The 23003-nt window shown below is 37.3% G+C and overlaps 1 protein-coding gene across 1 annotated transcript in view; it reads right to left on the reverse strand.

The window, feature by feature from the left end:
• Positions 1 to 4334: 4334 nt before the first annotated feature.
• STK4 (serine/threonine kinase 4) overlaps positions 4335 to 23003 on the reverse strand; it is a 76417-nt gene continuing 57748 nt past the window's right edge. Inside the window, exon 11 of the mRNA XM_007426738.4 lies at positions 4335 to 7679. Coding sequence (XP_007426800.1) covers positions 7521 to 7679 — 159 coding nt within the window. The 3' untranslated portion in view covers positions 4335 to 7520. The remainder of the gene's footprint in view (positions 7680 to 23003) is intronic.

Consider the following 23003-nt stretch of genomic DNA (forward strand, 5'->3'; position numbering starts at 1 on the left):
CCCAAAGCTATGAACTATGATAAAATTTACATGAAAAAGAGAACATGTTATTTATAGATCTCAGAACTGGTCCAGCACTGAAAACAACAGACTCAAGACTGTCAGTGAATGATGATGATGGCACCATAGCATAACGCTTGGGAAATCAGTTCTGGAGAATGATATCATATATTTAAGCAACTAGAAAGTTTTATCCACTTCCTAATGTGCCTGGGTGTCTTATATGTATTGTTTAAGCTTTCTTATTTAGGGTTTTAACATATTTTAGGGTACTTGATTTAAGCCTTATATTTATAGGTATTGTTCCCTTCCAGCAATAAAAGGTAAGATACAGTTTCCCTTGAGTTGAACTTCAGTGTAATTCTTTTGTTTTTAACAAGACGGGTATGATTTGCCATTGTCTTCTTCCAGAATGTTGTCATCTTTGAGTCAGTCTTAACTCCTCCCTGACTTGTCCAGGCAGTATTCTTGGCAAGGTTTTTCAGAAGTGGTTTGCCGTTGCCACTCTCCTATGGCTGAGAGAGTGTGATTAGCCCAAGGTCACCCAGCTGGCTTTGTGCCTAAGGCTGGACTAGGACACAGAGTCTCCCAGTTTCTAGCCTGATGCCTTTAACCACTACACCAAGCTGGGCTTCATCCTTCTCAGTGATGATAATCATCACGTGCCATCAAGTTGTTTTCAACTCTTAGCGACCACCTTTCCATGCCAATCTATTCCTGTTCTTTCAGGTTTCCCAACAGTACATTCATCACTACTATAACTGAGTCCTTCCACTGGTCATCCTCTTCTCTTTCCTTCCACCTTTTTCAGCATCAGAGCTTTCTCAATACTCATCTTCAGTTTGATGAGGAACTCTTGATGAGTGTATGTGTGTACTTTCGAATCAGTGTTGGCAACTGCCTAGACAAGTCCCTGCAGTTTTCTTGGCAAGATTTCAGAAGTGGTTTGCCATTGCCTCCTTCCTAGGGCTGAGTGACTGGCCCAAGGTCACCCTGCTGGCTTTGTGCCTATGGAGGGACTAGAACTCATGGTATCCTGGTTTTTAACCTGGTGCCTTAACCTCTACACCAAACTGGTTCTCTTTTGATAAGTATTGAGTACAATATTCAAACCAGTTATGTACCCCATCATCATAAATAAAGCTCACACTTAACTAGCTTCCTATCAGCATTCTATGAGACACCTTGTTGTTAAATCAAGATATATTACATCTAAAGCATCCCCAGAATGTATTAAGGAAGTTACCTGATCAAAAAATGAAATCTGTTCATGACAAATCCATGCTGTCTTGCTTTCAAAGTGCTTACAGATTAATCTTTTCTGCTCTAGAATCTTCCTAGGTATCAGTGTCAGATTGACTGGTCTGCAGCAGCTGGATTTTCTTTCCCCCTATCTGCTAGAATTTTTCCAGGATAATACATAAGAGCTCAGCCAGATGATCAGTTCCCTCAGCACTTTAGAATGCAATTTGTCTGGTTCTGGAAAATTAAAGAGGTATTCCATGATTATGTTTCTACCAATTTCAAGGTTCAGTCCTACCCCTTCATCCTGATCTTCACAATTTCATAGTGGAATACTCACTTTCCTTTGGAGAAGGCTAAACCAAAATAGGAGTTAAATAACTTTTTGTTGCCTTTTAAGATTTTACTATTTTCATTGAGCAACTGTTATACCAATTCTTTTCCTGTTATTTTTAACATATCCAAAGAAAACCTTTTTGTTATTCTTTGCATCCAATGCTAGCCTCAGCTTATTCTGAGCTTTCACTTTCCTAACACTAGTTCTACAGTACAAGTTATTGGTCTGTACTCTTTGTGACCACTTCCTCTTCCCATTTCCTGTACCTGTCCTTTTTTTGTTTGCAGATTATCACTGTTTTTATATAGTCATATTGTTGTCTTCTGCTGTCCTTTTTTCCATCATGTGAAATTGTTTGCAATTGCTGGTTCAGTATTTTCTTCTTTAAGAACTCACATCCATTTGGATTTGTAAATCAAGACCTTTTGTCTGGATTGCTACTTGTATTTGTAGCCCCAGTAACCCCTAAAATTTTTCAGGATCAGTACTTACATATTGATGGCTGTATTTGAATATCTTTCAAACCTTCATCCATTTGTTCTTGTCCTGCCCTCAGGCATTAAAGAAAACAAATTCACATTCTCTTTCCTGTGAAAGCCCTTCAAGTATTGGAAGACTGTCATCATGTCTCGCCTTTAGCCTTCTCTTTTTTAAGCAAAACATGCCCAGTTCATTTAACCACTCTTCACAGCATTTAGAGTCCAAGCCTTGCACCATCCTTGTCACTCTTCTCTATACTCTTTCCAGGTCCTCAGCATCCAAAACTGGACACAGTATTCCAGGTGGAGTCTGACCAGTGCAAAGTAGAGCAGAACCATCACTTCCCATGGTCTTGACATTGTATCTGTGATGTAACACAGTTCAAGACTGCATTGGCTCATGCTTAATTTGTGGTCTACCAGGACACCCAGATCCTTCTCACAAGTACTACTGCCAAGCCAGGTACTACCAAAATGTTCCTGTACATCTGTTGTTTTCCTACCTAAGTGCAGAACCTTTAATTTCTTACCATTGAATAGCATTATTTTAGATACAGTTCAAAGTTATCAAGAATCCTTTGAACCCTGAACTCATCTTCTGAAGTATTAGCAATCCCCCTATCCAGTGTTGTATTATCTGTAAATCCTCTCATCTAAGTCATTTATAAAAATGTTGACACTGGGCCCAGGACAGAATCCTGAAATAACCCTCTGCATAAGTCTCTCCATGTAGCTATAGATCCATTAAGGACCATGTATTGTGTACAGTTGTTCAACTGTGAATCCATCTGGTAGTGGGACCATCCATCCCATATTATTCAGTTTTATCAAGGAAGAGACTATGGCCAATTTTATCAAGTGCTTTACATCTCTTGACCAGAAAGGAAAACTCACAGCCTACATGCCACCAAAATATGACAGCAAAAAAGTGCAGCCTGCAGCTATAAAAGGGTTTCTATTCTGCCACAGTGTATTTCTTGAACATTCCATTCTCTTTATTTCATATAAACCAAACTTGTTAAAATAATGTATAGCATATAGGGGGAATCATCCATAATTTTTTTACATTCATTTATATTTCAAATTTAGACATCACCTATCTCATGAGGAAGTGACTCTGGGCAGTTAATATATTCAGAAATGAAAGATAAGATTTTGGGATATATATGCATCATTTATGGTGCATATGTATGTGTATATATGCATGAATCCTTAGTCTGTTTTAAGCAATTAAGATTTATAGTTTACATGTTGTTGTTTTTTTAAAAAAAATGTTGGCAAAATAACCAAAAACCTCCAATGTAATTATTTCCTGTTGCTGTCCTTTATGTATTCTACAGGATTTTGTTCATGTATACACATTAATCATGAGATTTAAAAATATACAATCCCCAACTAAAATAAGAGCGCTCCAAGGTTAGATTTTGATCTGTGAATCATAAGACATGTGGTGTGCAAAGACTGCTGATGCATTCTGCCTATCAGTGAAGGGAACTGGGACACTCAGAGACCTATGAAAGCATGTTTCAAATGAATATAGGCTGTGCACACACCATTTACAACTAAACTTAGTCAACTGTATTTTCTACTATGTTAAACTTAGCTTACATGGTTAGTTTGAGGTTCAGTGTGTCACGTAATTCAAGAAAATTGGACTGAGCAAATCAAGGTTGATTGTGGGTATGACTGCCATGAAAACACAGCCCTAGCTTGCAGCTTTCACTGGTTTATGTGCACAAAATGACCTATAAAAGTGAGAAAACAGGAAATTGGTTGTTCATTTAGAAGCAAAATCCTGGGTCCAGTTAGGAACATTTGTACCTGCTGATACAAACAGGAGAATGATTGTTTTACATGCAGGAACCAGTACCTCATTCACTGCTATTCCTAATATTTTCATGTATTTGGCAAGCAGATGGAATAATTTAAACAGGAATAGTTTAAAAGGCACCTAGGAGCTGTGAATAATGAATATATTCAGCCCATCCAGAATCAAAGCCAGGGAACTGCTGGTCTCGAATAGTTTTCAAACTTGCAGCCACTCCAAATTTCTGGGATTAAGCCTGAGTATGCTGCTCCTCATCAAACCCTACAACCTCCAGACACTGGGAGCTCAAGGCAACCCAAACTAATGGAGCATGAAGAGCAAGCCACAGGACCTGGGAGCAGAATCTCCAAAACACATTATCCAGTTGTGCTAGACATCATCGGAATCAGATTTTCCCCAGGAAAACAGATTTTATGGCAGATAAAGACAATATTTTAGAATAAGCAGAACAGTTTATTTTTTTCCCATGACACAAATTATGTTTAAAATCCAAAAAACAATTCCTGTATTTAGCTAAATAAGATAAAAAGTTACTTTCTTTCATATACAAACCAAGGTTTTAAACAATTATATACAAAACAGCCAGATCTCTAAAAAAGATCATTTCAAATTACACTGGTATAACTTTTATTACAAAACATTAAAGCTACTGGCTTCACATTTAGTTTCTCACAGAACTGAAACTAGATACTGGATTTAAGACTGAAAAAGGAAAAGGTGACAGCTTACTCAGAAGGCTTCAGTTGGTACATATGATCCATGTGAATGGAATGTATATATACTTTTAAAATACAGCTTGGATGATAGATGAAGTGATATATTCCTGTAAAGGACTCCAAAATAGGAAACAGAATCTCTTGTTTCAGCTGAAGTTACTGTAAAGAATAGGCATTCTGAACATAATTCTCAATTCTTGTAGCTTTGGAAACTGAGGAAGGAACTCAACTGCTATGATTGCTATACTCTTTCACTCCCTTTTTTTCTCTGCATTTTACCCAGAAACAAACTAGAATCTAGTTATGTCAGGCAGAGATCTTTTCCTACCATTGCTTGAAGTGAAGAATAATCACCAACTACCCCAGTAAAGCCAATTATTTCCAACCAAAGGACCATCTTTCCAATTTACTCAGGATTTACATGCATGAGTCACATTTTGCAGAAGCATCATTACCAAAAACAAAATGTCTTTAATTCAGAAGCTATTTAACAGATTACTAAAAGAGCTTCCCACTTTGTTTGTGTAGATGGAATTATACAGGAATGAGAACTATATAGGGGGAATTGTAAGGGTATAGATTAAAGAGATAGATGCAAAAAGAATTTAATCAGTAAACAATGGCACAGAGAGCATCCAGTTTTAGTTAAGTTGAATAGCAAATGACAATGTTTCTCGTCTTCATGGCAGATTTCTATTTGCCAGATTGTTTAACTAACAGAAACCAACAAGTTTAGCCTGTATGTAGTACCTGTCTAACATGGCTTTATATAGAACATAATTACTTTGGTTTATTATTTAACACTTTCTTTTTCAGCCCTGAACTTATACAAAAGGTTCGCTAATTGAAGTGGATCAATTAGTTTGGCTTTTCCCAAGATCTCTCATTCCAGGATGAGTCAATGGTATTAATGATGTAAGTTTTCAGAGAGAGAACTCAGTCAAACTGTTTTATAGCCAACAGTCTTAATAGTAGTATTTCCTTAATATCAATACTGAAAAGAACATGGGCTTACTTAAAATTATCAGATTCTTCTCTGAGAAATAAGAAGGGCCTGTCCTGACTCAACAATTCCCCATCTGACTTTGATTCATAGAAGATAGACAAAGTTGTAGAAATTAAAGTTTAAAACATCTCTTGAATTTGTGGACTAAACAGAATCCTTCTTCCCTGCTCTGCTCTAAGGGAATACAAAATTCAGTACATATACCCATTTGACAGTCTGCAATTTGGTGTGATAAATATAAAACAAATGTTTCCAGGTCTTGAGCAGCAAGAATGCAATCATATACTTCCATCTTTGTTCCTGTGGAAAAGTTATCAAACTGCAGTGTCATGAATTGTAGACAGTCACCAGAATTATAAGTTGTAGGCACAGTCTTCCATACACAAATATGATACTTCAACCATTCCCTTTCTATGCATCCTCTATAGGTCAAAAGAACCTCTGAGGATTAATGTACTAGGCACAAGAAGCTGCTGCAAGAATCGAAGAATTTCAAGTCTCTTTTCACATTCTGAACTCTGCATAACAATGCAGACCTCTTTGGAGTTTGATTGTTACATTCCAATAGTTTCATATATGTTGTGGGAGGAGAGGAGGAATATTTCTGTGGACACTTTATGAAACTTAGCTGCCATAGGCACATTCCACCATAAGCATTCCTTAGTACAAATCCAACCTTGAGATTTACACAAAGTATCTCTCCGTGAAGGCAACTGCTTTATCACAGATGTATCATGGTGTTTTTTAACTAAAGGGTATTTTGAAATTAATTTGGGTCTCAAGATCTTTATTTAGATCTTAACTGGTATGTTTACTTTTTCAATAAATGGAAAAGTTTACTCCAGTTTAAATTCAAAACTAGTACCACAAATCTTAGACAAATTCAGCTTGAAATAGCAAATTATATAAAGGACTACAATTCCTTAACTATTTTAAATAACATTATTATCAAAAGAGATTCTAATTTTTCCTGAACTGCGGGGACTAACATTCCTCTGCTACCAGAAAGTCTGAAAAAAAAATACTGAAGGTTTAAGATTCATTATATGACAGACATCACTGAAAAGATATTAGCATTCATTCAGAGTTATGCTCCTAGTAAAAACAAAAAGCAAAAAAAAATGTAACACTGAGAAATAATGCTTTAAAAAGGATATCAAAAAGCATGGAGCTCTTAGAAGTTTCTAGACTAGATAAAGTTCATATTCCTTTTCAAATGCTGGAGCAGGACATGTAAACTTGCCAATGAACCACTTTTCTTTTTGAACTTATTTCCAAAGTCTCATTAAACTAATAAGGCAAAGCTGAAAGTAAGGGTTATTTAAGACCCAGTGGTTGCTACAGATCAGAGTTAATGAACAAATAAAATGATGAACTTTTTATTGAATCAATTTAGATAACAGATTAGTGTGTAAGGACTCTGATTTCACAAACACTTTTAACAGTTCCATGAAAAAGCAAAAGTTTGAATTCCTATACTCCACCTCAGTATACAAGTAAGAATTACTGTTTTGTCTACTTGGGTTCTTCACACAGAAATGTACTATTCATCATGACAGAATATACTTATATATATGGTTTGGAACTGAACTGTAAAAACTGCCTGGAAATCTGAGTACCAACCTTCTTCAAGTCCATTTCCTACTGTTTCACAGATTCTAATACAAAGTTTAGCAACCAGCTAAGTCAGGATTTCTCAAAAGCAACATGCAATGTATCTAAAATCTACCTACCATTCATACAAAGCATGATCTGTTCATGAGGACTCCATTCAATGGCATACCTGAGTTAGAAAAGGTGCTACAGTAAATGGAAGGATCAGATACCAAATAGAAATCCACCTACACAGTAGTCATAGAAGAACAGTTTATTGTTAGGAATGATGGACATCTATTCTACTGCCAGGTTTTCCTCAGAAGTTCTGCTGGCGTCTTTTCTTTGCTTCAATAGCATCTAGAATTGGTTGCCGCTTTGACTGATACCTTTGGCGAACCTCTTCTATCTCCTGCTCCATCATGGGATCAAGTGCCCCAAGTCGTCTTTGAAGTTCTTCAACGGTCCAGTTCCTCAACTAAAGAAACATAGAAGGCAAAAAAAAAAAAAAGAGTAAACTTGCAACAGAGGAAAAGCAGGGCTGAAGAAATCGGAAGATGAAATCAAACATGGATTGGTTCTAACTAAGTGATTTGCTGAGCAGTAAAGTAGAGGAGTTTTACTTTTGGTAAATAAGTAATGAAATTTAGTGTTAATGCAAGGAACCAATTACTGCTTCAGCCTCAAACTGCCTTTCCAAAAATGCACTTTTAATCATGACTTTCATAATATCTGATTTCCAGGAACTGGGAATATTTACCCTTTGTTAATTCAAGAAATGATGCATTATTTTGTCTTAATTCAGCAGAAAGTATCGGCATATTATGTACTGTATTAAATACTCCAAGAGAAGTATTTACAGTACAATGACTATCTTAAATTGTTAACTATAATACACACAATATTACTTATTTTGTGGAGTTTCTCTGAGTTGTGCTGCAAGGTACAATGTATCTTCCCTTCCCCTACCACTGGGAACTTCTTTGAACTTGTTAAAAATAGATAAGACAAAGAATATAAGTCACTTAGCAAGAGGACACAGCTTTTGGTCTACTGGTTAAAGAAGATTATATATTATTCATACACATTAACACGACTTTAGCCAACAATCCTTTAAACATATTAAACCAGCTAAAATTTTACGCTACTTTTGTAACATCTGCTTCAGAAAAGATAATTCTTCAACATGCAACCCTCAGGAACCGAAATCATAGAATGAAGTATAATGGAAAAGCAGAAAATATTAATTCAGTGTTGAATGGAGTGTTTTGATTAAAACTTCCATTGCCTCAAATCTCTAAACAGCTGCTAGATGTCTGGTTAAATATCCTCTTCCAGCCTTACAGTTTTTCAAGAAAAAGTACTGAGTGCTTCCAAGATTAAGCCAAAGATTCCCCATTAATATACATGCAAATTTACATAGAAGGATTACTAGATACAAACACACGCACACACACAAAGGACTATTGCAAAAAGAATTTTGACTGATTTTTCATGATGGGGGGGGGGGAAAAAAAAGCCAGAAACGACCTATCCCTTTCCTTTCTCAATTTGCAGATAATTGAGATAAATAAGCCAGACTCAGGTTTGCAGGTGAACAAAATAATCATGGCCAGATTTTTGTTTTCTTCATTTATTTTTCCAAAATCCAGATGGGCAGAATGCATGAAACAAACCAGGAATAAGACAGGATTTTGGATTCAGACACAAGCTATAATTTTAAAAAGCCAGGATTTATATACTAATAACCAGTAGTTTACAAAGAAATACGTTGCCAAAAATAAGTCATTCTTTTTTTCACTGGTTGGATTTGCATGTCATGTTAAGCCAAAAGTAGTAAGTCACACTGTGGTATGGTAATGTATCAGCCAGGCCATATTCTTCTGATATAGAGATCCATGTTTCTCAGTCTGAATTCTATCAGCATTCTTGCAAAGTTCTTAGTAGAATTCTGCAGCTGTTATACATTATTTATTTGCATTGTTAAATTCCTTATCAATTTTACTTTAGTGTCTTCTGCTGAGAAAAGGGAGAAGGAATTGAGAAGAATATCATATGTTATAATGTTATATATTATACAGTCAGGTCCAGAAATATTGGGACATCGACACAATTCTAACATCTTTGGCTCTATACACCACCACAATGGATTTGGAATGAAACAAACACAATGTGCATTAACTGCAGACTGTCAGCTTTAATTTGAGGGTATGTACATCCAACTCAGGTGAACGGTGTAGGAATTACAACAGTTTGCATATGTGCCTCCCACTTGTGAAGGGACCAAAAGTAATGGGACAATTGGCTTCTCAGCTGTTCCATGGCCAGGTGTGTGATATTCCCTCAGTACCCCAATTACAATGTGCAGATAAAAGGCCCAGAGTTCATTTCAAGTGTGCTATTTGCATTTGGAATCTGTAGCTGTCTACTCTCAAGATGAGATCCAAAGAGCTGTCACTATCAGTGAAGCAAGCCATCATTAGGCTGAAGAAACAAAACAAACCCATCAGAGAGATAGCAAGAACATTAGGCGTGGCCAAAACAACTGTTTGGAACATTCTCAAAAAGAAGGAACGCACCGGTGAGCTCAGCAACACCAAAAGACCCGGGAGACAACGGAAAACAACTGTGGTGGATGACCGAAGAATCCTTTCCCTGGTGAAGAAAACACTCTTCACAACAGTTGGTCAGATCAAGAACACTCTCCAGGAGGTAGGTGTATGTGTGTCAAAGTCAACAATCAAAAGAAAACGTCACCAGAGAGAATACAGAGGGTTCAACACAAGATGTAAACCATTGGCGAAACTCAAAAACAGGAAGGCCAGATTAGAGTTTGCCAAACGACATCTAAACAAGCCTTCACAGTTCTGGAACAACATCCTATGGACAGATGAGACCAAGATCAACTTGTACCAGAGTGATGGGAAGAGAAGAGTATGGAGAAGGAAAGGAACTGCTCATGATCCTAAGCATACCACCTCATCAGTGAAGCATGGTGGTGGTAGTGTCATGGCGTGGGCATGTATGGCTGCCAATGGAACTGGTTCTCTTGTATTTATTGATGATGTGACTGCTGACAAAAGCAGCAGGATGAATTCTGCAGTGTTTCGGGCAATATTATCTGCTCACATTCAGCCAAATGCTGCAGAACTCATTGGACAGCGCTTCACAGTACAGATGGACAATGACCCAAAGCATACTGCAAAAGCAACCAAAGAGTTTTTGAAGGGACAGAAGTGGAATGTTATGCAATGGCCAAGTCAATCACCTGACCTGAATCCCATTGAGCATGCATTTCACTTGGTGAAGACAAAACTGAAGGGAAAATGCCCCAAGAACAAGTAGGAACTGAAGACAGTTGCAGTAGAGGCCTGGCAGAGCGTCACCAGGGATGAAACCCAGCATCTGGTGATGTCTATGCGTTCCAGGCTTCAGGCTGTGATTGAATGCAACAGATTTGCAACCAAGTATTAAAAAGGAAAAGTTTGATGTATGATTATTATTCTGTCCCATTACTTTTGGTCCCTTCACAAGTGGGAGGCACATATACAAACTGTTGTAATTCCTACACCGTTCACCTGAGTTGGATGTACATACCCTCAAATTAAAGCTGACAGTCTGCAGTTAACGCACATTGTGTTTGTTTCATTCCAAATCCATTGTGGTGGTGTATAGAGCCAAAGATGTTAGAATTGTGTCGATGTCCCAATATTTCTGGACCTGACTGTATGTTATATAATGTCCCTCAAACAAAAAATTCACTATGAGCATGCATATAATGGAAGCTTGAATATGGTACTCCCAGCTTCTCAAAACAATGATGGCACAAGCACACATTAAAACTGATGTCTGGATGCATGGTTGAGGTGAGAGCATCTATTGATCTTTGTAGCTTTGGAACCAACACCACTGAAAACAGGCTAGAGAAGGACGTCTATTTAATGGGAGCCACTAAAATTCAGAAACAAGGCTTCAAGGTATCAGGAGAGGATCTCACTGTATGTCTCTTTTGAAGTATCAGCCCTTGTCTAGACTTTCTCTTGCCCTAGTAAGTTTTTGCACTACTGCAGAAAATGTACAGGTAGTCCTCATTTAGTGGCCACAATTGGGACTGGAAACTCAGTCATTAAAGGAAAGCAATTGCTAAGTGAAACCATTACTGTGCTTATGATCTTAACTTCAGCTTTCCGTTGCTTTACAGATCTGTGAAGGTCATAAATGCGAGAATTAGTCATAAAGTTACTTTTTCATCACTATCATAACTGTGAACAGTCACTAAATGAGGCAGTCAGTAAACAAGGACTACCTGTATTAGGTACTGACATAGAAAGATATGTAGTTGCAAAAATTGTATGCTCAATCTGTTTGTTGAAAACATCTGTTCAGCTGTTTGTGAATAAGCTGGAAGATCAAATTTATCTTTAACTTAAAAATACAAGGTCAATTTTACATGGCAGATTATTTTCATATTCTGAAAATAAGATAGAACCTCATTTGTTTCAGTTAAAATTACACACAATTGAGATGATTTAATTGACAATTTCTCAAAATGAAGGGTAGTACAAAAACAAAAACAAAATGCAGTAATATTTTTTTAGAATTCTCTTGGCATCCCAAAAGATTTCCTTGGTCAAAATTAATATGTTCTGTAAATGTTTGCTACTGCTTAAGCAAAGACACTGCCTCTATATGCTCAGAAGCTAGAAAATGATAGTAGTATCACTGCTAGATCAACTCAGTGTGCTCTTAAAATGTTTGATATATTTGGCTGTCAAATGTAACACATTCCAAAATGTATCCAAAAATACACTGCAGTCTGAATGACAAGAGGTCCAATATCTTCTTCCTGTTTGTAAGACATGTCTATCAAATAGTACTTCTTAGTAGGAAATGAGATACAAATGCCTAGAATAAAAATAGTTTGGGTGGTTACTATCCTTTTCCATGTAGCTATAATGCTCATAAGAGAAATACATTAAATCATGTACAAGACCCTGCCGCTCTCCTCTTCACTGGCCTCAGTGTCTGGGTTTTGATATCAGGTACGTTAAGGTTACAGCAGGAAGAGAGATATGCACAGCTTCTTATGCCACCGTGCTTGCTGCATATGGTCAGTGTCTCAGTTGCACAGAGACAGCAGTGAACAAAAATAAAAGTTGTGTGCAACTGCAGCCTATTCCTAAACCAATCTATTGTAATAGTTCAGGGCATGCTATGAGAAGGGAAGGGGGCTTTCTGATGCTTAACATCGACACCTTCCCCACCTATGTGAGGAAGAATATTGCCTCCAAAATCATAAAATGACATGATTTCCTTAATACAGAAATAAAGTCTATCCGTAATGGGCACCCACTGAACTTATTGGGGCCCCGTTATTTTACCACATAAAGCCAGTGTGGCCAGGGTAGGGAAAACGTCAGTAGTATTGTTCATGGATTCTTCTGCAATTACTCTTGTGCTCAAAATATTGATGCAATTTGCTTTCTCTTGCACCATGTTTCCTTGTCACTGTTAACTTCAATTCATGAATGTCCAACTCTAGGTTTGTTTAAAATCAGATTTTAACTGTTTGTGTTCTATTTTTTATTGTTAGTTGCCTTGAGTGCCCTCTAAGTAAAAAAGCAGGCTCTAAACTGAATAAATGAAAATGTAATTTTAAAAAAAAAATTATTAGCATATCTGCTTGAAATAATAGAGCAATTGAGGTAAAATACAGGAATAGGAAAGGAGATGAGGGATGACATGGAGAACCAGTGCTCTCAACCTACTTTCAAACTCCCTATGAGAGGGATCAATTCCAACCTTTGATATCTGTCCTTCCCTGCATCCTGATCATGAAAAAGGCTGGTATTGGCCAGAAAGAATGAATGTTTCTACCCACTTGTCTTATTCTGATTGAATCCCTGTCTACTTCAGCCTAACAAACTAAGTGTCACTCGACTGATTATCCCTGAAGAAAGTGATTATCCCAGTAAAAAAAAAAAAAAGCTGGCATCTGAATTAGAAGTTGATAAATTTAATCTGTACTGTGGGCCTTTAACAAATCTCCATACATAACCTGCACTGGAACCTTTACTGACTATTTAATGGCATATGTCTAGTATGAAGATCTAGGCAAGATACACTCTGAATAGTTACAAATACCACCAGAGACTTTGTCAAGTTTGAAAGAACAAATTATTATTATTATGCAAGTGTATCTTTTGATAACAAAATAAGGTACAACTTTTTGCTAAGGAGATAAACCGTATAATGCTTCGTTCTGCAATTATCCCTTAAAAATATTTGTCTGCTTGAGATTTTGATTGGTAGTTTATGCCCTTAAAATGGTCTTTCATCTGTTTTAATAGCATGGCAGTATAGCCTTTGTGATTTACTAAATTGCAGTGAAACTAAATAGTGAGAAGAAATACCTGAGAGCCCAAAACAGGAACATTAGTCCTAATTCACATTCTCAAGAGCACATCACTCAGTAACTTTAAAGTATCACAGACTGTTTTGACTCCAGATACCATTTTAAAACTGCAATATGGCTGTTTTCTCAAGATGGAATGGGAGAAGTACAAGCACTGCCAGAACTATAATAAAATAGAAGAGCAGGAAGCTGAAGCATGGGGGATGGGATGCAATGAATAAGTACAGACCTCTCCAGATGCAGATTAAGTGACACTACTCCATTCCAAATACACCATTAACATCTTCTACAGATTAAAGTTTTCAGATCATAAACTAGGTCCTGACAGAGGGCAGACACATTAGTCTATTTCCAGTCTCCTAGTAGACATGTATTCATTCATAAGTTCATTCTGCCCGTTTCCATCCAAGATCACCATAGAACAAAAAATTGAGAAGTGTGAAAATTAAACAATTATCTTACAACCAACACACAAATCTGGAAAACACAAACAAAACTGTTTACTTAACAACATAGACCAACTGTAATGCATGAGCACCTACTCTGGCAGTCAACTTTGCTGATTATATGAAATACTGAGTTGAGCTACTTGATAAGAAAAAAACCCCCAAAATTCTTGGTCAGGCAATAGTTTTATCAGCCCCCCCCCCAAGCAAGGATATATTAGAAGAGGAATAACAGGCTGAGCTAAAATTGAAATCATGAAGTTTATGTGAAGACAGAATGAAGATGGAATGAAGGAAAAGCTGCAGCCTCAAATGAATTATTTACAGAACATATAGAATTAGGCTCTACTGGAGTCAGGCAAGTTTCAATATGCCTGGGAATTCATCTTCATGCTGTATTTCCTGGGACTACAAAAACTCTGCTCTCAAGCATCTCATAAGCAGATTGTGTTTAGCCTAGCATGCAACAAAATGTTGAAGCCTTGGTACAATCTTGGCAACACAGGTGTAAAAAAGAAAATAACACTGCCTAGGAAGGCAGGCTGATAATCTTCCACTATCACATTTTATCCCATTGTCATATGGGAGAAAACTGCATAAGAGTTACAAACAACATCAGGCAGTGCTTAGAACATCTACGATGACAACACAGCACATCACTGTTCCTCCTGTTCCTCCACCCTGTAAGTGTTATAAGGAAATAACGTAGTTATTATAAGATGCAGAGATTCATTTCCCACTTTTAACCAACAATATTTTTATCATTTCCCTACACTTGTTTAAGTGTCTTACCTTTGAAGAGGGCAAATTGTAGCATGGATATTTCCTTTTTCCTAATGAATATGGGATTCGAAGCTATGACATGGCTGAATTGGCTTGTAGAGAAGGGACCTTCCAGCTGCGTCCCCTATTCTCTGGAAACCCTCCATAAAGAAATTCGCTGGGTATATATATTTCTTTCCAAGCCAGGTAGAAATCTTTTTATTCAAAATGTTTACAGTGTTAAGAACTATTTTTAGTGCTTTTACATCTTCTGATTTTTACCCACATTTGGTTTTGTGTGTAAAATTATTTCTATCCCTTGCTATTATTTTAAATGTATCACATGTTTTATTATACCATTATTTGTTTGGTATTTTATGTTTTAACTTACCTGTTCAGTATCCAGAAAAAAGTGGTTATTAAGCAAGCTGAAACTACAATCAATAATTCAATAATAACCATTCTGCAAGGACTAAAAATGGCATTGGACATGCTTTAATTATCTAGGTTCTAAGAAAGCATCGCCATTTAAATTTGCTTTTGAAAATGTTCAATTATGACCTGAGATGACTTCTGACATTAGAAATTACATTTGTTCTAACGTTAACAGGGACCCAAGCATCATACATAGCTATCTGCATGCTTGTGGAGGTTTTTCTAAAAACAGTGAAAACATTTTCCGAAATACGAGGATCCTTTGCAGCAACAGCTACTGGGGAAAAAAATGCCAATGATTCCCAGCCCTTCACATGCTCATAAGCTTCTCTGGACCCCAAGCACTATTCTGCTGCCAACGAGGCAGCTGGGCCAGTTTTCCATACAAATTTCATTCAACAGTTATTTACTTAACATTTGTTCTAAATAAACACCACAACAGGTGGCATAACATAGCTGATCTTAACTGATTTTGGAAAAGCTAAGATACAGATTAGTACCTGGATGGAACATCATCCGGAAAAGCCAAAGTGATGGTGTAGCCTTGGAAATTGAAAAAACACCCCAGAAAATGGTAACAGCAAATCTCTTCCATACTATTGCCAAGAAAACTGCATGGCACCAGGAGTCCAGCTTGATTCAAGCGTTTACTATTTCTGAATAAAAGCAATGCCCCCAATCCTCTCCAAACCTTTATAATAAAGTGCATAATTTAGTGTTCTGAAACATTTAATGCACCAAACCAAAACAAGCATGAAGCACAGGGTTTAGTTAACCAGTAGGGCTTGCTTTATATACTGTACTGAAGATTGCAAATTCAGTGCTTAGACTCTCCTATTCAAATATATCAGCTTGCAGACTTAGTAAAGAGTTATCTTTATCTGAAATCCTGAACAGCCGTAGCTTCTGGGAACACTGGGCTTATAATGTGGCCCACTGTAAGGAAATTTCACATGCTTGAGAAATGTAAAATGATTTTAATCACGTATTCCCAGGCTTCTATAAATGAGTTATATAGCTCTTATCATTTGAGCCTGTTCCATCTGGATGACTAAGTGTCCTATACACAATCTAAAAAGATTAATACTGGAGTAATCTACTGCAAATGGTAAGATAATACTTTGTTTCCCTTCAAAATTGAAAAAAACTGTACATAATACCCCACTAATTAATTATAATTAATATTTATAATTTTTCAAATTCAGGCACTGATTTCTTTTAAATATACATACTAGTCAGTGGTTACTTACTGCAAAATGGAGATTCTAGCATCTGCTTTTTTCCCAAAAGGAAATAACCATATTTATTGCTTTCCCCTTCCCTTCCTTTTTTGGTCTTGGCCAAGCTTGTCTGGTGTTGGAAACTTGTGCATGGTTAGACTTTGCCGGTGGAAAGGGAAAGGAAGTCTATCAGGAAATTCCAAGTCTTTAGACTGGAAGGGAAATTAAAAACAAACAAACACACCCAAAAGGCAGCAATATAAACAGAAATACTACCAAAAAACCTCCAGGAATTCTTTAAGAATGAAGCTAAATTTGACAGAGATTTTACTTTTACATATGTATCAGCTTAATGGTTGCATAAAGCAATCAATTAAAAATAATTCATTTTAGTACAGTGCATCTGGGCCTGTAATAGTTAAATGCATATATACATCTGTCTAAAGGAAGGAGGTTATTTGAGGGGGCGGGGAAGAAAGAAGGGAACGAAATAGTCAATCTACATTATCAGGAAGAAAAACTGCTAATGGTTACTATAAATACTTGTGCACAAGCTGACCCTCAAATATTTAACCAAAAAATCATGAAAAATGCACCACCCACAGATAAGCTGACTCTCAACATTTTTGTCAGTTTTAATTTTCACAATTGGCTTATCTGTGGGTAATCTATGGATATCCATTTTCCACGGTATTTTGGTGGAACATTCGATGGTCAACTTATCTGTGGATGGGCTTATACTCGAGTATATATGGGATATATGAGTACTTTAAGAAAGTATTACCATATATACCTGCAGATAAGCCCATCTGCAGATAAGCTGAACCCAATTTTTCAGATGTATTTTGTATCTAAAATTCTTGGCTTATTTCTGAGTATATATAGTAAATAAACAACTTAACATGGGAGATATTTTTTTGTTATGCTGAAACGTATTTATTAATGCTAAATTTGTGCAATCAATTGTCAAGAGTCCTGTAAGTACTTATGCACTCATCTAAATTCAGGTCAGCTTTGATTGGTGAATCTGTGGGCAAAGTAATTATTTGCTTGTGTCCCAGAAGCAGAAGATATGAATCAGGAAGAAGCCTTTTGAATTATCTAACTATCCTCTTTCATCAATGCCAGCAGCATCTTATTTTTGACATTCCCTATAATACAGTTACAAATTATATTCTACAACTAGCAGCTGCAAAACTAAACTGGGCTCTCTGATTGATTTCCTTTTCAGGGCGGGGAAGCGGCATACTGGGGAAAAAAAACCAGAACTGAAAAAGAACTCATTTACAGAAAATGTCACCCCCAAACAAAGGCATCTTAAAGCAAAGGTACTCTGGAAAATAATTAAGCATGTTCAGCGGCCTTGTTTACACTGGTGTTCTGTATAGTTTTTGTGAACTGGCAATGACAGTGAAGTAGGTGATGCTCCATGGGAAAGTGCAGTCCAAGCAAAGAAAATGCAATGTTAATGACTGCATGAAAAGCACAGGTTTAAGCATGAACAACAACAAAAAGAGGCTAAAGGAAATCCATTTGTAGAACATTCAAGGTGGCTAACAAATTAAACAACCCCCAACCTGAAAAAACAAGAGTTAAAAAAAAAGTTTAACAAAGGATAATAAAAAACCAAATACCAAAATCATTAACATTTGCCATTCTGATTATGTGCTGTTGACTCTTAGAGACCACGTTCTGGCGAAACAGGTATACTTAACTGCTGCTTTATAGGAAGAAGTGCCAAACACAACTCCTCAAAGAAGAAGGCCCTTCCCTGGGAATACAATAAATAGACTTCTGAAGGCAGGGTCTCTTCAAAAGGATCTCTCCTGCTGATATCCTTAATATCCTCGCAGGTGAAACAGGTCCCTCAGACCATAAGCCATTTTAGGGTTTTAAAATGTAACGCCAATACCTTAAATTGGGCCTGGAAAGGAACTGGAAATCAAAATAGATCTTTCAACATGGGCACCTTCCAGCAAAATTCTTTCAATTCATGACTTAACTATGACATTTTTAGATGAAAAAAAATCTCTTTGGAGGGGTATTGCCTTTTGTAGCCTATTATCACTACTAAAAGGATGTACAGGCACCCCCAGTTTAAGAATGAGTTCTGTTCCCAAGGTCTGTCTTTAAGTCAAATTTGTATGTAAGCCGGAACAGTATTATTGTATAATACTGTATAAGTAGTATTGTGTAATTAATTGGAACCACTGTATATATAACTCGAATTTTGCTACAAGAGGCTCCATTCTTAACTATGGGTCATCTATAACTGTTCTTAACCCGGGGACTACCTGTACAGCTTAGTACTCCCAAAGCCAATATTCTCAAAAGGTTTGATGCACACACACAAAGGCAAATTCCTCCCCCCAATACACACACGCTTTTTTTTTTTTTTTTAACATTCCTCTATAATGAGAAAATAGGGAAGTTTGCTAGCTGTATGTTTGCTATGAAATTGAGACTGTGCACTATGACTGATGCAGCAGGCAAGGTACAAATGAGAAGCCAGTATCAGAAGAGAACTTGGTCCACCCCATCTGCATCACAATACACATGAGAAGACAGGATATGTTATTAACCAGGGACTCTACAACATTGACAAGTCTTAGGATTCATTCTTTTAGTAAGCATTTTTAAAGCCTGTAGCATACAATCATAAACACTGGATGATGTCTGAATACAGATAGACCTCGCTTAACGGCCATTCATTTAATGATGGTTCAAAGTTACGACGCCCTCAGAAAAAGTGCTTTACAACCTGAACTCACACTTATGACCACTGCACCCCTGCAGTCATGTGATTGTGATTTGTGATGTTGTTAAGTGAATCACCATAGTCGTTAAGCGAATCAACATGGTTGTTAAGCAAATCATGTGGTCATTAAGCGAATTCCAGCAAAAACATCCATTGGAGAAGCTGGATTCATTTAACATCATGATTCGCTTAACAGCCACAGTGATTTGCTTAATGACCATCATAAAAATTATCATAAAATTGGGTCCAGTCACATGGTGACTCAATTAACAACCACCCCGCTTAACAACCAATTTTCCAGTCCCTATTGTGATTGTTAAGTGAGGACAACCTGTATCCTAAAAACAGCAATTAGTAGAAACCAAGCAGGAAGTAGCTGCTGCATCTGAACACAGAAATGACTAAGTATCTGGCAGAAAGATGACTATAAATAGTTTTTTTTAATGTCTGCATATCCCCTTGGAGTGAAAAGTATTCTAATTACAAGAACATAAACATTCCTGATTCAGTAACCTTAACTACAAGAGTTCTAGAATCAATACATATAATACAATATGCAATCTGGGGGTCCACCTGGAGTCACGACTCCTGCTTGAGGAGCAGGTGGCAGTCATGGCTAGGAGGGCCTTTGTGCAGCTTCGTTTTGTGCACCAGTTGTGCCTATTCCCAGATCGGGAGGCACTGCTCAGCCACTCATGCTCTAGTCACCTCCAGATTGGATTACGGTAATGCGCTCTACATGGGGCTGCCCTTGAGGAGTATGCGGAAACTTCAGCTGGTACAGAATGCAACAGCATGGGCAGTTATGTGTGCTTCCAGAACAGTATGTCACACCTCTGCTCTGTGAGCTGTATTGGTTGCCATTTTGCTTCTGGGTCCAATGCAAGGTGCTGGTTTTAACCTTTAAAGCCCTTCATGGCATGGGACCAAGTTAACTAAGGGACCGCCTCTCCCCAATTACTTCTGCCCATCCAATTAGATCTGGCAGAGAGGGCACACTTTGGGTCCCACCTGCTAAGAACTATCACTTGGCAGGTCCCAGGAGATGTGCCTTCTCTGTGGTGGCACCTGCCTTATGGAACATTCTGCCCCCTGAAGTGAGGTTAGCTCCACCCATTAATGTTCTGTAAGGCCCTCAAGACCTGGCTTTGGCATCAGGCCTAGAGGTTCCAGGGGACTGGAGATATTTTAAGATGGCTCTTATTGTGTTTAATTTACTCTCTCCTGCACCTGATGATCATATTTTTAATAATTGTTTTTTAATAATTCTTTTTATATATTTATTGTTTTATTTTAATTGTTGTACACCACACAGAGTCACTTCATGTGAGATGGGCAGCCATATAAATTTGATATATAAATAAAAATAAAAATAGATATAAGCTCCTTTTCAAATAAAAGTGTATGAACCTACAACCTCTTCTAGTACGATATGTGCTATGATGATAGGGAATTTTGGAAGCTGCAGTACCAACACTCTTAGATGCCACCAAGTCTGAGAAAGTTGATCAAGGCTACATGCTCAGTTCAAGTATTGGCAAACACGTTAAAAAACTGGTCAGTGTTAGTATGAACTCAATTCACATCCCAGTAAAAAAGACCAACAATCCTCAGCAACACAGAGGCAATTTTTAAAGACACAGATAAGCAGATGCAGAACAGTCTCCCTGTTCCTAGAAAACTTAAAGCATTGCTTTAGATCTAACTGATGGACAACTGCAAGCCATCATAAAGATATATAATCTCAGACTGTTTAAATTAAAAACAGCTGTCACTAGAGGCAAAGGGCTATATAACTCTAAATAATATTGGATGAGATTAATTATCAGGATCCACTTCCAATGGATTTCATCCTTTACAGAGAAACTGCTTCAACTATTCTGATGAATAAACTATGTCAGGAGACAGAGATGGAAGAAATAATTCTGGAATCTATTCTTGTAGACCTCTTGGCAGCTTTTTGATATCATTAATCTTGGTATTCTTCTGTATCAGTAGGGGAACTGATTCCGTTCCTACCTGGAAAGCAGATTACAGATATCTGTACTAGGTAGTAATACTTGGCTCCATGGCATTGTTATAAGATTCTGCAGCATTCTCTTTAGGTCTCAGTTTTTAATGTATATGAAATATATGAGCATGGTCAGAGATTATGACAGAGATATGTGACTGCTGGAAGACCTTAGAATCTAGCAGATCAACAGCCATTAAACCTCTGTCCAACTCCTATCATGTCTCTCAATTTTCCTAGTGTTGGATTTCCTAATACTGGAAAGACCCAGACTTAGAGGTTGTCAGAATGGATTTATAACATCAGTTTTCTCTCTCTGACAGCAGAGCAAGAAATTCAACATCTCTTACAATGTTGAGAGATTGGGGCTACCAAACTTCAATGCAGTTCCTCAGAACTGGCTAGAGGGATTGTATCTCACTAGTCCTCAAACAGCTATACTATTTTCCAGTCCATTTTGAGGCACAATTCAAAATTCTAGTGGTTATTTACAGTTCCATGTATATTGAGAGGACATTCAGCTGGCAGAACCTGGCCAATCTTATTTAAGTTCTGAAGCTAAACAGAAAGGCCTGGTTAGCAGATGGATGAGAAACCACCAACTCTAGGGATGTATGCTGAGAAATCAAAATCAAATTCCATAAAGTGGCAATGGGAAAGCACTTATATACTGTTGTTAAGAAAACTATACAAATGTCCCCATGTAGTCGACAGGACTTGAGCTCAACTTGGGGGAATCTTTAATTTCAAATATTTGGGAACTGGGTACCTGAAAGACCACCTTCAGTTGTACAAACCTACCTGAACCTTGAGGTTGTCATCAACACCATCTCTTTGCCCTAAATTTTACTACTGACACTAAGAGGATGGAGAGCAGGGAGAAATTTTTCTCATTAAATGTCATGGAAGGCTCACCTGGGGTCATTTAGGCAAAATGTTAATATTTTCTCTAAGGTTTCAGAGAACAGTATAAACTGGCATTTTCATGTTTGACCTGCTTTGTTGAATTTTATGTAAAGGTTGGCTTTACATACTGTAGGTAGTCCTCGACTTACAATCATTCATTTAACAACTGTTCAAAGTTACAATGGTGCTGAAAAAAGCGACTAACATCTGGTCCTTGCACTTACGAATGTCACAGCGTCCCTGTGGTCACATGATCAAAATTTGGTTGCTTGGCAACCAGCATGTATTTATGACTGTTGCAGTGTCTTGGGGTCACATGATCGCCATTTGTGTCCTTCCCAGGGCGCTTCTGACAAGCAAAGTCAATGGGGAAAGCTGGATTTGCTTAACAACCTCAGTGATTCACTTAATGACCACAGTGATTTGCTTGCTGGCATATATATTCTAGCCCTAGCACAAACTGGGGAGTAAGAAGATGTGAACAGAAAGTATCACGGACTGGAGATAACTGAAAAGGAACATCAAGTGCTGTATGGGAATTCCTGTAAATTTGCATGAAGAGCTATTAATATTTCAGAGGATCTAAAAAATAAAAATCTTAGCACAAGCTTCTACTTTTAATGCAGCTTAATAATTTAGGCATATTGGACAAGAAGATACTGTGAACAGCAACACAGAGCGCATTCATAACACTATATGCATTGCATTTTGATTGAAGATGTTGCAAAGTGGTGGGGAAAAGCACTTTATTCAATGATGTAGTTCCCTTATCAAGGACTGGAAGGCTTGAGAGACTTTAACTAATGTTAAAGTTTGGCATGAAAAATATGGGGACACATTTGCCATGTG

This window comes from Python bivittatus, unplaced genomic scaffold, assembly GCF_059951505.1.
Source record: "Python bivittatus isolate LINGU-HERP-01145 unplaced genomic scaffold, Pbiv_v1 ctg000700_np1212, whole genome shotgun sequence".
In the NCBI taxonomy this organism is placed as follows: Eukaryota; Metazoa; Chordata; class Lepidosauria; order Squamata; family Pythonidae; genus Python; species Python bivittatus.